Genomic DNA, 15,556 nt, shown 5'->3' with positions numbered 1-15,556 from the left:
CCCCTTTTGTTTTTTTTTTTTTTTTTTTTTTTTTTGTCTTTTTCCGTGTCCGGCAACGGATCGCAACCCTCAGTGTCACCCCTGTACCGGGCTGGGACCGGCAACGGGATTGCAACCCTCGGTGTTGCTCCCGCGCCTCGCTCAGCCAGTGAGCAGGAACCGGTCTGTATGTGGGATCCGAACCCTCGGGCGGGAGCGCCGCCACGCTTCTCAAGCGGCGCACTATAGCAGTGCGCCACCGGGCCGGCCCATGGAAGGGAGAATAGAATTTGAGTATTTTTCAATCTTTCCTACTCATCTTCATCCTACTACTTGCTTGAATTGGGGGAGGGGTGGCAGGTGTTGGAGAACTTGAAAGAAACAGCTCTGTGCTGGTTCACGTGGGAGCCTTTCAATGTGATTGTAATTGTCTGCCTTAAATGAAAACAATTCTGTATGTCTAGTACAGATTGGGCCTGTTTTCAGTGCTGCTAGTTAATTTGCAGTTTTTACATCTTGTTGAGCATCTCATTAGCCTCTGAGGAATTAATATTGTGTAAACCTGAACATACTTTGCCATTTTTACCTGCAGTTGTCCAGTTTATTAATTTTTTGTTTTGATTGGAATAGTTGTAAATTCAGCAGTAAGAGATGCTATAAATCTATACTAGTAAGTTCCAGACTTCTTGGATTGGAATAATGTATTTATTTACCAAGTATTACTGAATGCAACTGTATGGGTCCTCACCCAGAATCTTAATGTCCTTGTATGGAAAATAAAATTTATACATAAGAAACAAGTTAAAACAAGTCTAATACCATGTATGTTCAAGTACATGATTTCTTTTAAAAATACTGAGTAGCATTACACTTTTTAAAAGATAGGATGAATATAATTTACTTTATTGGAGGCTTTTTCAGCTAAGATCTTACAATTTAAATGTTTTAGAGCATACCAAAATCAGGATTGGGGATTATTTAAATAACTGAATGGATTGTTCAGCTTTTGTTAGGATAGATCATTGTAATTGCTGCTTTAATATTTAAGTGCCTAAAGGGAAAAACAGTATTTATGAAATATTAATCTTTTGTAACCTAACATAGTGGCATATGCAGATGTCATTTAATTCTTTTTGATGCAGATATTAGATTGGAACCCCTAAGACTTGGAAGTTTACAGGAATTTCAGAAACATATTCAAAAAATCAGTTTAGCTATTAGATTTATTTTATGAATGCTACTTTTTTGTAGAGAAGTAAATTTGAAGACCAAACTGCTCATCTACTGAAAAATAATAATAAAAACAAGGCTTTAACAAAAAATAAAATCTTAGTCTGTGTTTTCATGAACTAATTAAATCTTTTAATTAATATAAATGTTGTTATGGAAATCAAGTAAACTTTAAACTTTTTCTGCACCAAAGAATAATTGCTGATTTCACATTGAACTACAGGTTTCCCTGGGCCTGCTGAAGTTCTATGCTGAAAATTGTGCTTAAGTGAATTTTCTGGTAGAGGAACTTTGTTGCTACTCTCTTGTCAAGATGGATACAACACCTTTGAAACATCTAAGAATTCACTTGTCTTCAGAGACATCTTCTCAAAGGAGAAGAAATATGCCCATGGATGCAATCTTTCTTGACAGCATTCCTTCAGGCACACTTACTCCTGTAAAAGATTTGGTGAAATATAAGAACTCCTTTTTAAAATTGAATGACCATAATCAGTTCCTAGAAATGACAACTTTGAACAGTAAACATATATTTCAATCTACTGTGTTTGCAGAGGCTACCGTTTCTAACAGTTTTCTTGATATCAGTGCTATAAAGCCCAACAAGGATGGATTAAAAAATAAAGCAAACTGTGAATCACGAGGAAAAATATTTCAAGGAATGAAAGAAAAAGTGCTGCGTGAGGAGCAAAAGCTGGCAGCCAGAAACAGTAGTTTGTTGGAACCACCACCAAGTGGAAGTAAAATCTTCACTCCTAATAGAGCTGAGAAGAGAATACAGCATACCTACCTTTGTGAAGAAAAGGAAAACAAGTCATTCCAATCAGATAACAGTTCATTAAGAGGTTAGTTTTATGTGTTGGCTAAAAAGCTATAATGTCTTGAGTGTTTAATGTGTTGGATGCTGTTTTAGATGCTCTGGATGAAGCAGTGATGAAAATGGATAAAAATCTCTGCTCTCCTATAGCTCACATTCAGATAGTGCGGAGAAATAATTAATATATCTAAAATAATTTTTATGATACAGTAGAGAAAGAAAAGCAGATAGATAAAAAGAAAAAGCACAGTAAGATTGGGGAAAGTTGGAGGGGGTTGTAAATGTCAGTGGGTGGTTAGAGTAAGCTTCAATGAGAAGATGGCATTTTAGCCCTCAAAACTGAAGGAGATGGTAGGTACAGGTATCTTGGGGATGGGGCAAAGATGATCTAGGTAGGTAACAGCTGGTACCGATGTTGCAGGATAATTCCAGGTCCCGCTGGCTAGGTCCGGGTTCTTGGTGTCTCAGACAAAGAATTGGACGAGACACACTAGGAATCAAAGGTAAAGGCAGTTTTATCTAGCAAAGGAAGAGAGAAGAGTACACTCCGGAGAGGATGGAGTGGGCTCGAGCAAGAGAGAAAAGTGCTCAAGAGGCCTGACGGTTACATTCCTGAGGTTTTAAGTCCTTAGTTGGATTCGTGACATTTGGTCATTGGTTGAGCCCTGAATGCAGTTCCTGTTGTATTGTTTAAAGAGATTGGCGCCTTAGCTGGTGGGAACTCACTGGTGTAACCGAATGGCGCCCAAGGTGGGGCGGGGGTGGGGGAGGTTCCCTGCCTGGAATTGTCTTTGTCTTTGCTTCTGCGCATGTGCATGTCTGTTCAGGGAACCGATTTGTCGCTTTTGCAAATAACCAGTTTTTCCTTCTCCCACTCTTGTCTCTAGCTTCCTGCCTCACAAATGCTCCGAAATAGGAGCGTGCCTAAAAAATTCAAGGACTAGCTGTGAGGTTAATGTGTCATGGAGTGAGTTGATAGAGCTGAGGAGGAGGGAGTAAATAAGAGTGGGTCAGATAATGTAGGATCTTATAGGTAAATGTAAGAGTTTGGGCCTTTACTCTGAGCAAAATAAGGAGTCATTGAAGGGTGTTGAGCAGAGGGATGACAAAGTTTGAAAATAGCACCCTGGCTGTGGATTTGAGGTAGTCCAGGCTTGGTCCAGGTGGTAGTAATGAAGATAAACAGTGGTTGGATTCTGAATATATTTTAAAGGTAGAGCCAATAGGATTTGCTCATAGATTCGGTGTGTAATGTAAAAGAAAAAAAATATAAAGAACTCCAGGGTGTATTTTTGTTTTTGCTTTTTGGTTTTGGTCTGAGCAACTGGAAGTGGGGCAGACGGAAGGAGGAATGGTGGGGCTCATTCAGTTTTTTGTCATTTTAATTTTGACGTGTCTATTAAAAATCTAAGTGAAGATGTCACTTAAGGCTGTTGGAAAAAATCAATTGGAATTTAGGGAAGTGATCCAGGTGAAAGAAGTACATTTGGGAATTATTAGCATCTGAATGGTATTTAAAGCTATGAGGTTAGGCGAGCTCTTCAAGGAGTAAGTGTAGAAAGAGGCAGTGTTCAAGGGCTTATCCCTGGGGCAATTCAATTTAGAAGTTAAAGAGTAGAAAAGCCTCTCAGTAGAAAGCCACTAAGAAGATGATGAGGAAGAAGGAAAAACCAGGAGTGTGATAGTGTGGAAGCCAAGACAGCAAAGTGCTTTAAGGAGGAGGGAGTCATCAGCTGTGTCTAATGCTGCTTGCTAATCAGTTAAGTAAGCTGAGATTTGACATTGGATTTAGCAATGTGGAGGTCACTGGTGGCTTTGAGGGCAGTTTTGGTGGATAGGATCAAAGACATGATTTGAGAGGGTTCAAGAGAATGTGATGAAATAAATTGGCAATGGTGGTCATAGACAGTTCTTTTGAGAGGATCAAAGAAATAATGGAAAGTGTGGTTAAAGGCTTTATTGTTGTTTTTAATAACTGGGAAAATAACTATTTTTGTATGCTGTTGAGAATAATCCAGTAGGATAGAAAAAACTGGTTGCTAGTGTGCTGCCCTTGAGTAGTTGAGAGGGAATAGAATCTAATGCTTAAGTAGAGGGTTGGCCTTAACTAGGAACACAGATCAGTCATTAACAAGAAAGAAGGTGGTGTATATAGATACAGATGCTGGTAGGTTGTTATTGTATGAATTCACAAGTAATCTAAAATAAGTAAGTTCATCAGCTGAGAGTGATTATGGGAAGCAAGTGTTGAAGTTTGAGGAGGTGGAGTTTTGAATAGCATAGGACAGGGGAATAGTAAATAGACTAGGCCCAAATTTGGGTAACATTAAAGAGCTACATGAGATTTGTGGGCATGAATTTAAAGTGAGACCAGCAAATATGGTTAAGTTTTCCTCTAGCCTTGTTTAGCAGCATAGTTGCTGGTGGGAAATAGACAGGGAGTTGGATTTTATCTAGGTTGTAATTTTGCCAAATAGAATGAAGTGACAGAAAGACAAAGGAGTTGAGGGTATGTGCAAGTGGGTGACCATGAAATTTAAGTTGGCTATTGAAGGAAAAGAGGATCTGAAGGAGATGAGGGAATATAAAGTGTAGGCCTTTTTGAGACAGTGGGTTTGACAGAATGAGCTGAAAAGAGAAAGTGGTCAAAAATTGGGAAACTTGAAATGGAGATTTTGATGAGTTTCAGTAATTGATAATGAAAGATATTTTACATGTGTTATCTCATTTAATCCTTTCAGCAAATGCAATGGGTAGATGCTCGTTTAATGGCACATAAATTGAGCTTATAAAGAAAATAAGTCTGCTGTATTTCTCAGAGGTAATAAATAAGTGACAGGCTGAGAATTGAATACAGATACTAGAAGAAAGTGACCCAAGATGCGGGGTAGCATTCAAGCTTATTAAAGAAAGAAATCTGCCGGACTGTACTCAAAATGGAGGACAGCCTGGGGTGCCCTGAAAATGGGGGACAGCAGCTAATATAGGGTGGTAGGAGCTTATATTGGTATGTTGGCACCAAGAGCTGGGTGATGTAATTATGGGGTGGGGATTGAGTTAGGTCATGGGAATGGAGAGTTCTGCTTGTGTGGAAACACCGAAAGTTTCATTTTCTCTGAAACGATGAGGCTTCTTGTAAAAGAGAATGGGGGGAGCGGAGGGGAGGAGGTGGACAGCACCATTTTGTACTTGGGCTTGTCTAAAATGGCACTGGTTATGTTGCAGATCTATTAGATACCTATTAGAAAGCCGGTACTCTTAACTACTGCACGGTAGATTGTGGGCATATTTTGCATTTCAAAGACAGTGACATATTCTGACAAAGAAAGCAGAGTTTTCTAAGGGAGTTTGGGGCGGAAGTGGGGGAGTGCATAAAATAATCTATTTCTCATACAGCCTGCGAGAAAAGGGAGAAGCAAATGAAATAATGCACTTTGAAGCACGTTTATATGTAAGGTAGAATTTGAGAGAGTAGGAACTACTGACTGCTTTAGGAATCTGATGATTCTTTCCCCAGAAAATGCACACAAAAATATAAATACAAATTTTATATGTAATTTTAGAGACCGTTTGGAGAGTCTGCATGGACCTTGGACTCCCAAATAAGGGACCCAGTTTCTACAGCATGTTATATTTGATTGAATTACCTGCTTGTCCTTACTGCATTGCCCTGCCATTTCCAGTAGAATAAGTTAAAGAAATAGAAGGTTATCACTTATTTTTATGACACATCATTACAATGAAATCTTTATATTAAGATTTCTAAGGCCAAGTGGCATACTTATTAAAGCATAATTATTGCCTTTTTTTAAGTATAATATTTGAAATTAAACAATTGTCTTTCCTTCTCTTGCACAAATTTTAAGTATTATCTTCTCCTTTTTGTGTGAAAGAAACTCATTTCTATATTCAAGAAATGTTAAACTTTAAAGATCTAGGATGTAAAGCAGAATAAAATATAAGCTGTACTATCAGTCTTATCTGTCTAGTTGATACATCTACTACTTTTGTGCCTTGAAGGCCTACTAAAGAGATATCAAAGGGATATACATTATGGTTGAGTCTGCTGTTGTGTCTCAACATTTTCATTTTTAAAGAATAAGTTACAACTTTTAACTGTTCTTTCATGTTTTAGAAATTTATAGCAACCAGAAGCAGAATAAGAATTTTCAAGACTGTGATGTAATCTTAAACATATACATATCCAATTTGTGGCAGCACCAGAATTTTATTCCAAATCCCCAGGCTTCTCAGTCTAGTAGTATACTTTTGTCTAGAGCTGGCAAGTTGTATCTTGGAAAAGATTTTTTCAAAATTCTTCCTCAGCATGATGTAGGTATAGAGAATGGGGTGAAGGCATGAGAAGATAATGAGGGAAAAAGTTTATGTAACTGTCATATATTGCAAAAGTATACTATACTGGTCTGATCATTACTGAACCACAGGGTCTTTATTTCAAGAATTTAAAAAGACATTTTTTTTCTTCTCAGTGACTAATGCAATTCAACTTCTTTCTTTAAAACAAAATCTCAACCTCAGTGCAAGAAGTTCCTGTAGAATCATCAGATAATATTTTCCTTCCAGTCAAACAAAAGATTCAACACCAGCAAGAAAAGAAAGCACCACTACACAATTTAACTTACGGTAAACTTTTTTGTTTTGTTTTTTAGTTTGTTACTTGAGTATGTTTTTAGATGTGCTAGGGAATTATTTTCCCTTGGTGAGCAATAAGCATTGACTGTTGTCAGAAGCTTAAATTGTAAAAACCAGAGGCCCTCCGAGAAAGACTGGGCAGGAGGGTAGAGCATTCTTAACCTGAGGACTTCTTTTTAATATAAACGGTCTTTTGTTTTTTGGGTGGTTTTTTGGTGGCTGGCCGGTATAGGGATTCGAACCCTTGATCTTGGTATTATAACATAACACTCTAACCAACTGAACTAATCGACTGGCCTGTTTTAAATTGACTTTTATTTCTCTTTTAAGTTCTTATGATCCTTCTATAAATTTTGCTTTATATTTTTTTGTAGAACTTCCTATCCTGAACCAAGAACAAGAAAACTTTTCGGCTGCAGGAGTCTCAAACAAGGCGTTAACTAGAGCACAGTTGGCTAAAGAAGTTCTTCACTCCAAGGAGTATATAGTTGAAACCACTAAGTCCAAAAAGGACACGTTCATTTTAGAAGGCATTGATTCTTCTTATGAAAAATCTCAAAATACTAATGTTGAGGGTCTCAGTATTAATTGTGTTCCTATTAAAAGTGACACTCAATTAGTATTTGCTGGTAGTGAGATGACAACAGAAGGGACTTCACAACAGGAAGTTAAGGAAGGAGATGAAAAAACTTTGCCCAGAGAGACTGTCCTTCCAGGTTCCATGAAAGATACATGTAAAATTATACTTGCAACTCCACGACTTCATTTAACAATACCTCGGAGGTCAAAAAGAAATGTTTCAAAGATTTCTCCTCCTAGTGTATTTCAAAGTATTACAAATGAAGTTAGAAAAAATAAGGTAGGAAAACTTTTGAGGCAGATATTTATTTCTCCTTTTTACCCCCATTGTTTAAGAACTTGAGCTCCTATGCGCTCCTCATTATTAAAAGTAGTTTATCCCTTTACTGGCCAGCTGGGGGAAAAAAAGTTTCATTTTTATGTTTTATTATTATTTACTATAGCAACAGTGTAGCCTAGTGAAAAGGGAAGTGGGCTAAAAGTAAGAAGACCTGGGTGTTAAGTTTTACCTTGCTGTATTACTAGTTGTATAGCATTCAACGATTTACTTATTCCTTTTTGGGAAGAACATTGAATTCATTCTTGCTCTTGATCTTTTTTTTTTTTTGTATTCTTTGGATACTATTAACAGAGCAATTGAAATAGGAAAGAATTATAGCATCTGAAGTTTTGAGATTTTTCCCGATGTAATATAGGATGGTCAATAAAATACATTAGAGCATCAAACTATGTTACATTAGGATAAATTATGATTTAGGAAGGAAGTAGAATGGAAATACAAGTTCAAGGAGAAAGACACTGTAAAATTTCCAACTATTAAAAGTTTGCCCATTAATTTTTTAATGGATGATGGTGGGTATCAAATTAAAATGATTTTTTTTTTTTTTTTTTTTAAAGATGACCGGTAAGGGGATCCTGACCCTTGGTGTTGTCAGCACCACGCTCACCAGAGAGCTAACTGGCCATCCCTATATGGGATCCGAACCCGTGGCCTTGGTGTTATCAACACCACACTCTCCCGAGTGAGCCATGGGCCTGCCCCAAAATGATATTTATAGTCTCTAAATTTTCAAGAATAATGTGACAGTTACAGTTTTATAACTTAATGTATTCAGTAGAAATTGCATTATTTGCTAATATTTTAACTTCTGATGGAAAGTTTTAGATGCTGACTTAAAAACGTGTGAGGTGAGTTGAGCAAAAAAGTTTGAAGACAACTGTTCTAAGAGACCGCACAATACTAATTCCATCATCTCTATAGTGCTCTTTATCTCAGTTACCACAAGAAGTCCAAGCCTCCCAGGATTCTCATGTCTATATAGTTCTGTATATTCCCTGATTCTGACCCTATTTCTCACTCATCCCTCTCATCATTCAAACAATTACATTGTGCCCTCTTGAACTTGAGGTATGTTATCAGCAAAATGTTATACTCTCAATCTTCTGTGGCTTTTCTTAACCTTGCTTTGACTAAAGTATGGCTTCTACAAATAACCCTTTCAAATGGTGGCTCTTTTTTCTCCCATATCCCACATTCCGTTGGACCTAGAGATATAAGGTATGTCTCTCTTGCTCTACCTCATTGCTACTTTAGGCTGTTTTTCCTTCTTTCTAAAGTTTCTTTGAAGCACATGCATAAGATTTTACCACTACCTGTCCCCTCTTCTTGTATTCACCTATAATACAACCTCCTTGTCATTACCTTGCATTCCTGTTGAAGTGTTTGACGCCTGTTAGGTTTTCCTCTACTACTATTTCTGTCATCGTCTCTGGTGGACATCAGTATTCATTACATGATCCATCCAGCCTCTTCGATTTCTTGATATTCATTGACCTTTCTTTCTCCTACCTTTTTCTACCCTAGCCATACCCATACCTTGTCCTTACCAGTACATGCACCAAATTCTCACTTTCAGGCATCCCACTCTCACTACTGACTCCTCTCCTTTCATCCAGATCATTTTCTGTCTAGTACTCTTCCCTCACCCCTCACCATCAGTACTCTAACCCCACTAAGATAGTCTTCAGTCCATCAACTCTCATGTCCTCATTTCCCACTTTATCCCACATAGATTCCATGGTCCATCATCATAATTGTTACAGGTTATAACACTCAACTGCCTTTTTTTTTTCTCTGTCCTCCACTGGCAAAATCCTATCTTGTTAAATTTAGCTCTTTTGCTGCATACCTGTACGTGCAAGCTAAAGATGGTTGGAGGAAGACACAACCATGCTGACTGGTCTCATTTTAAATTTGTCTACCAACCTTAAGTGGGCTGTCAGTGTTGCCCATTAGTCCTGGTACATTTCACTTGTCAGTCCTCTCTCTGGCTTTCCTAGAGGACTGTGCCATACTTTTTCTCTCCTTAAACTCCAAATCTTCCTCTTTATGCTCATTTCATTGAGAACCTCATGATCCCATCACCAAATCTACCAATCTACCTGCTGCTGTGTCCACATACTTTGCTTTCCCTCCTGTTAAAGTGAGTGAACAATTCATGCTCCCTTTCAGGGCCCATTCATTTCCTCTTACCACTTTAAAGGACATTGCCCTTGCAATTATCCCCTCAATTTTTTCCTCTCTTCCGGATCATTCCCAGTAGCATATAAACATGCTGAAGTATGGCCTCTATTTTTTTTTAAAAATGCAAACGGAAGCCCACCTTTCCATTATCCCCTTTCCCACTCCAGCCGCCACTCCATTTTTTTGTTTCCCAAGTTCAGTCATCTCCATATCACCAAATCCAGTGATTGATTCTTATTTCTCACTCCGTATTCTCAGTTGCTCATGAGCGTTTAACACAATGAATCAAAATGTCTTTTTCAAAACATAGTATTTATTTTACTTTTGGATTCCAGGATAACTCCTAATTTTCTTTTACATCACTGGCCCTCCTTTCTCAGTCCCCTTTGCTGCTTCCTCTTCCTGTCCCCAGAATCAGTCCCATAAATTGGAATTCCCTAATATCAGTCCCTAATAGAAGTGTTTCTGTAGCTACCCACACTCTCTGGACTATATTATCCAGTGCCATAGCTTTAAATTCCATCAATATGTTGATAGCTCCCAAATATGTATCTCCAACCCAGAACATTCTCCTAAATGCCAAACTCATGCAGTTATCTGTATGACTTCTCTATCGATATTTAATAGGCATCTCAAATTTAACACATTCAAAACTAAATTTTTGGTTTTTTCACCATAATCCTCCTTCTTCATTATCTTATATTAATACTAGTAATACCATTCCCCCAAGTACTTAGGCAAAAATTTTAGATTTGTCTTGGACTCTTGGTTTTTCTTTCATACTCCACATCCAAACTGTGAAGAAATCCTTTTGGCTCTGTCATGAATCTGGTCACTTCTCACTGCCCAACCAATGTGTTGTGGTCCAGGGATTACTGCATTAGCCTAATGGTCTCCCTTCTCCCACTGTTGCCTCCCTCCTCTTCAGTCTTTTTTCCAGACAAAAGCCAGAATCTTCATGTAATCTAATCTTTACCCAGCAGCCCCTTATAATATTGTCATGACACTCCCCTCTTCAAAATCCTCCAGTAACTTCCTATTTTGGGAGAAAACACTAAGCTTTTACCCTGATTTACAGGGCTCTTTGTAATTCTGGAGATCTCCAACTTCACCTCTTATTTCCTCTTGCTTGCTCCTTTCAGGCTACTGTGCTTTTCATACTACCTGTTTAGGGCCTTTGTACTTGTTCTCTCTGCTTGGAAGAATCTTCTTGCAGATATCCACGTGGCTCATTCCTCAGTTTATTCAATTGTCTGTTCAAAGATCTTCCCTGACTTTTCTATCTGAAAAAACAAAAAAAAAAAAACCCCTAGTTTTCTAATACCTTATACTTTTTTTTTATAGTAATTATCATCACCTAACATTTTAATATTTATTTGTCTGTATACCACCATCCAGCTTGCCTCCACAACCCACCCCTCAATACACACACACACAAGAAAATTTGCTCTAAGAGGACAACAGTTTTGTTTCTCAGTGAAACCCACTGCCTAAAACAGTAGAATGCAACAAATATTTGTTGAATGAATAATGAATGAATATTTTGGTAATGTATATAAGCAGTGTGGTATAGGATTCTAGAGCCAGAATTCCTAGATTTGTAACCCATCCGTGTTACTAACTAGCTGTGTGTGACTTGGGCAAGTTATTTAGCTAGGCTTTATAGGTTTTTTGTTTGGTTTTTTTTGGCAGATTGGCTGGTATGGGAATCCTACCCCCATGACCTTGCACACAACACTGTGCTCTAACCAACTGAACTAACCAGCCAGCCCAACTTTACTGTTTTTTTAATCTGTAAAGTAAAGATGATAATACCTGCTTCCTAGTGTTAAGAGAGTAACATAAGTCAGTACATCTAAGATTCTTGGAAAACTGCTAACACTAGTGTTAGCTTTCATTTTAATATTATCTCCATCTGACTCATGTTTTGCTATATCTCAAGTAGTTCCAAATGTGGGATTAGGAAAAAATGGAGTGTTACTGTCCCCTTTCCAAGTCCTACCTGTAATTTTTTAGGTGAACATAATTGAGAAGTGCAGTAACAAAGACCACCCTCTCATTTTGGCATCTTTTCCTGACTTGGTATAAAACTACCACTCAAGAATTTGTCTTTATGTATAGTTTTAAATACAAAGTAAATAGCAACTCAAATTAGTAATTCTATGAATTTTGGTTTTATTGCTCATCAGAAATAGTTCAATGTTAAATTGTTATGAAATATAAACAATTTCTTTGCATAGATATTCGTAGAAATTTTTCCATTAATGGGATTTTACTTGTACTAAAATAAAGAATTCTGTGAGCTATTCAGATGTTTGGTTTGTTATAGAATGCTGTTAAATGTAGATTATCAGCATAGACCATTGAAATGCAACTCTAAATCAGCTTTACAAAAAAAAAAAAAGCTCTAATTTTTAGGGGCAAAAATGATGGTACACAACACAGCTGACTTTTTTTTCCTCCAACTTATTGGGTCTTTGCAGGACGTGATGTTTTAATGTATACCTTGGGATTTTATGTGATTTTCTTTTCCCCCCAGTTCTTGAGATATTTGATATAAGAATATTTGAAGTATAATTCCTGCTAGATTGTAGAACAAACTATGCAGTACAACCTCAGTTCAGTCTCTCACTTCATCTTTTCTGTTTCATTATATACAAGAGTTTTACCTGTTGCTACTGAAAATAGAATGTGATTCTCATAGAGATGGCATTGAGGAATCCTTTGGATTAATTAGATGAGTTTTTTTCTTTTCTTTTCTTTTTTTTATTTTTATTTATTTATTTTTTTAAAAGATGACCGGTAAGGGGATCTTAACCCTTGATTTGGTGTTGTCAGCACCACGCTCAGCCAGTGAGCGAACCTTATTTTTATTTATTTATTTTTTTAAAAGATGACCGGTAAGGGGATCTTAACCCTTGATTTGGTGTTGTCAGCACCACGCTCAGCCAGTGAGCGAACCTTATTTTTATTTATTTATTTTTTTAAAAGATGACCGGTAAGGGGATCTTAACCCTTGATTTGGTGTTGTCAGCACCACGCTCAGCCAGTGAGCGAACCGGCCATCCCTATGTGGGATCCGAACCCGGGGCCTTGGTGTTATCAGCACCGCACTCTCCCGAGTGAGCCACGGGCCGGCCCGAGTTTTTTTCTTTTAATGTAATCTAATTTTGTAATGCTTATGCTATAAGTAACACAAACAATATGTTCTTTGTTTTATGCTTGATTAGGTAATCCAGCTACAGGAATGGATGATTAAAATCATCAATGATAATACTGCTATATGTGTAGAAGGAAAACTGATGTAAGTATAACATTTCAATATTCTTTCAGTAAAACTTAAGAAAGTGATTTGTGTGTAAGAACTTAAAAAGTGATGCATGACAAATGGCATCTTCCTACAAAACAGTTTCTAAAAAGATTATGAACTGAAGGCAAAATATAAAATGACTACACAGGTCCTAGCTATGTTGATGTTTCTAGCTTTTTTCCTTGTTTAAAAATAAGTTGTTTTTTAAATAACCATAGCTCAAATTTGTACAGTACTTTTTTTTTTTTTCTGAGGTGCTACTCAGTGGACTGGTATTATCTGCTTAATTACTTATGATCAGTTAATATTTACTACATGCATTTCAGTCCAGATTCTCACATCTAAATTGGGACAACCAGATATAAATTACTGATCTAGGAAAGGAAACAAAATTATTTAAAACTTTGCCATACAGCTACATATTAAGTAATCACTGGCAATTTCTGGTTCTCCCTAAAGTGAAAGCATCATTAAGTAAGTGGGCTTGCCTAATTCTGCTATGCTATTAGCACCATTTTCTAGTCTTCAAAACCAGTTTCTTAGTGGTATAAAAAAATTGTAATAAAACAGTATAAGGTATGTGTCACTGTTTTAAGGTATTTATATGGAATTTTTTAAGTTGAGTATCTAAAATGTGTTGTTCACTTTATATCTGCCTGCCTTGTGCCCATTTCCTTTATATCCAAGATGCAGTGTAGATTGCCTTTCTAGGAATCCCATTGTTGCCACTTAACTCCCTGTGTTACTCTGGCAGGTTACTTATCCTCCTTCAGTCTCAGTTTCTTCATCTGTACAATGAGGATAATAATATTACCTACCTTTTGAGTTGTTTTAAGGATTATGTAAGTTAATATTTGTAACACTAGAGAGTAGTGCTTTTTGACTGTTATTTAAATATTTGTTAAATAAAGCAAAAAAGAATGGAAGAAAAGTAATATTGTACTAAGGTGTAATATATGAGTTTAATCCTATTTAACTAAATTAAAGGAACTTCTTTACTGTTCTTGCAGTTTATTTATTCTTATCAGTTATCTAATGAATGGGGGAATGTTTGTCATTTATCTAATACGTCTTCATACTTTGTTCTTTCTATTTTATATTTTATTCTTAGCTTCATTTAAAGAAATATGAAGAGTAGATTTATAGGTCAATGATTTGATACTATAATTTGTTTTTTCGCAACTAGAATCTCTTTTTGGTACTTTCCAAAATGAAAGGTAAAAACATTTGGCTGTAAAGTGAGGGTAAAGAGACACAAGATTAAATAGATCCAATCTGTATTTCTGCACCAAAGCTAACACAGTATAGACCCTGAAGAAGAGGGACAGGGAGATTGTTCTTTGGATTCTTAGCATCAGTTAAGTGTAGTTGCAAGTACTGCCTTCTCCACATATTTAGAGAAGTCTTCTGCTTCCTTGCTAATGATGTATTTCATAGTAGAGGCATGGTTTGGCCATGGTACAGTTTCTAGACACATACTCTAAGGATCACATTAACCAAGCAGTTGAGTTCTGCTGCATTGTTTGGCCTTCAGATGTTTTGTAATTAGGTTAATAATATTGTTAGTGTTGCTGTAGTTATGGTACAAAACTACTATATTTTATTATAAATTTGTATACTTACATATGTACATTGTGACTTCTGGTAAAATGTGAATATTTTGGCCTTAATTAAGCTGTTTTTTCTCCTAGAGACATCACTAACATATATTGGCACAGTAATGTAATTATAGAGCGGATTAAGCACAACCAACTTAGGACTTTATCAGGCAACATTTATATATTAAAAGGAATGATAGACCAGATTTCCATGAAAGAAGAAGGTAAGTAACTATCATCATTGATAATTTTTTTTTTATCCTCCCCCTCCCCACACCTGGCCAGCACACAGAATATGATAAATTTTTTAATAAGTTAACCAATTTACCATGTTTCTAACAGTAATATACTTTTTTTGCTTTTAACTATTTTAAAATTATGAATAAATCAAAACTAAAAATTAGCACAGAACTGATCACATTATGTAAAACTTGTATAAGCATTTTTTTTCTCTAATCATTCTTATTGACAATTTAGATAAGTCCTGTGATTAAAAAAAAATTAAGTGAAATACTCCTTATTTATAAGAAATTAATTTATAAGAATATAATTTAACTCCCTGGTTTCTCTCTTTGTTGCACCTACCTGGCACAATCCCAGTCCTGGTATGATCTAATTTTCTACCTGTGCTTTGCACACAACTGAATATAGCTGGAGAAAAACACACTCAAGTAGTCTACTTTAAATTTATGATTACCAGCGACATGTTATAGTCATTAGTGTTCCCCTGGTGCTGCTTGGCATCCTACCGTATTTCCCTAATCCATTCACTCTCCCCTCCTCCCTGAGACTATTTCGTATTTTTGGAACTCTCCAATACCTCCTCCCCACCCTTTCTTAGGCGGGAGGGTGGTGGAGAGAGATGA

At 36.6% G+C, this 15,556-nt stretch overlaps 1 protein-coding gene across 1 annotated transcript in view; it reads left to right on the top strand.

Moving 5' to 3' along the window:
• Positions 1-1,522: 1,522 nt before the first annotated feature.
• Positions 1,523-15,556, top strand: part of MIS18BP1 (MIS18 binding protein 1) — a 45,270-nt gene continuing 31,236 nt past the window's right edge. The window contains 7 exon segments of the mRNA XM_008568710.1: positions 1,523-1,730; positions 1,876-1,974; positions 1,977-2,054; positions 6,560-6,670; positions 7,054-7,538; positions 13,013-13,086; positions 14,784-14,914. Coding sequence (XP_008566932.1) covers positions 1,523-1,730; positions 1,876-1,974; positions 1,977-2,054; positions 6,560-6,670; positions 7,054-7,538; positions 13,013-13,086; positions 14,784-14,914 — 1,186 coding nt within the window.

The sequence above is a fragment of the Galeopterus variegatus genome, unplaced genomic scaffold, assembly GCF_000696425.1.
Source record: "Galeopterus variegatus unplaced genomic scaffold, G_variegatus-3.0.2 Scaffold432, whole genome shotgun sequence".
Taxonomy (NCBI): Eukaryota; Metazoa; Chordata; class Mammalia; order Dermoptera; family Cynocephalidae; genus Galeopterus; species Galeopterus variegatus.
Note: the sequence above shows the minus strand (reverse complement) of the source record. Positions and strands in the feature narration are given on the sequence as shown.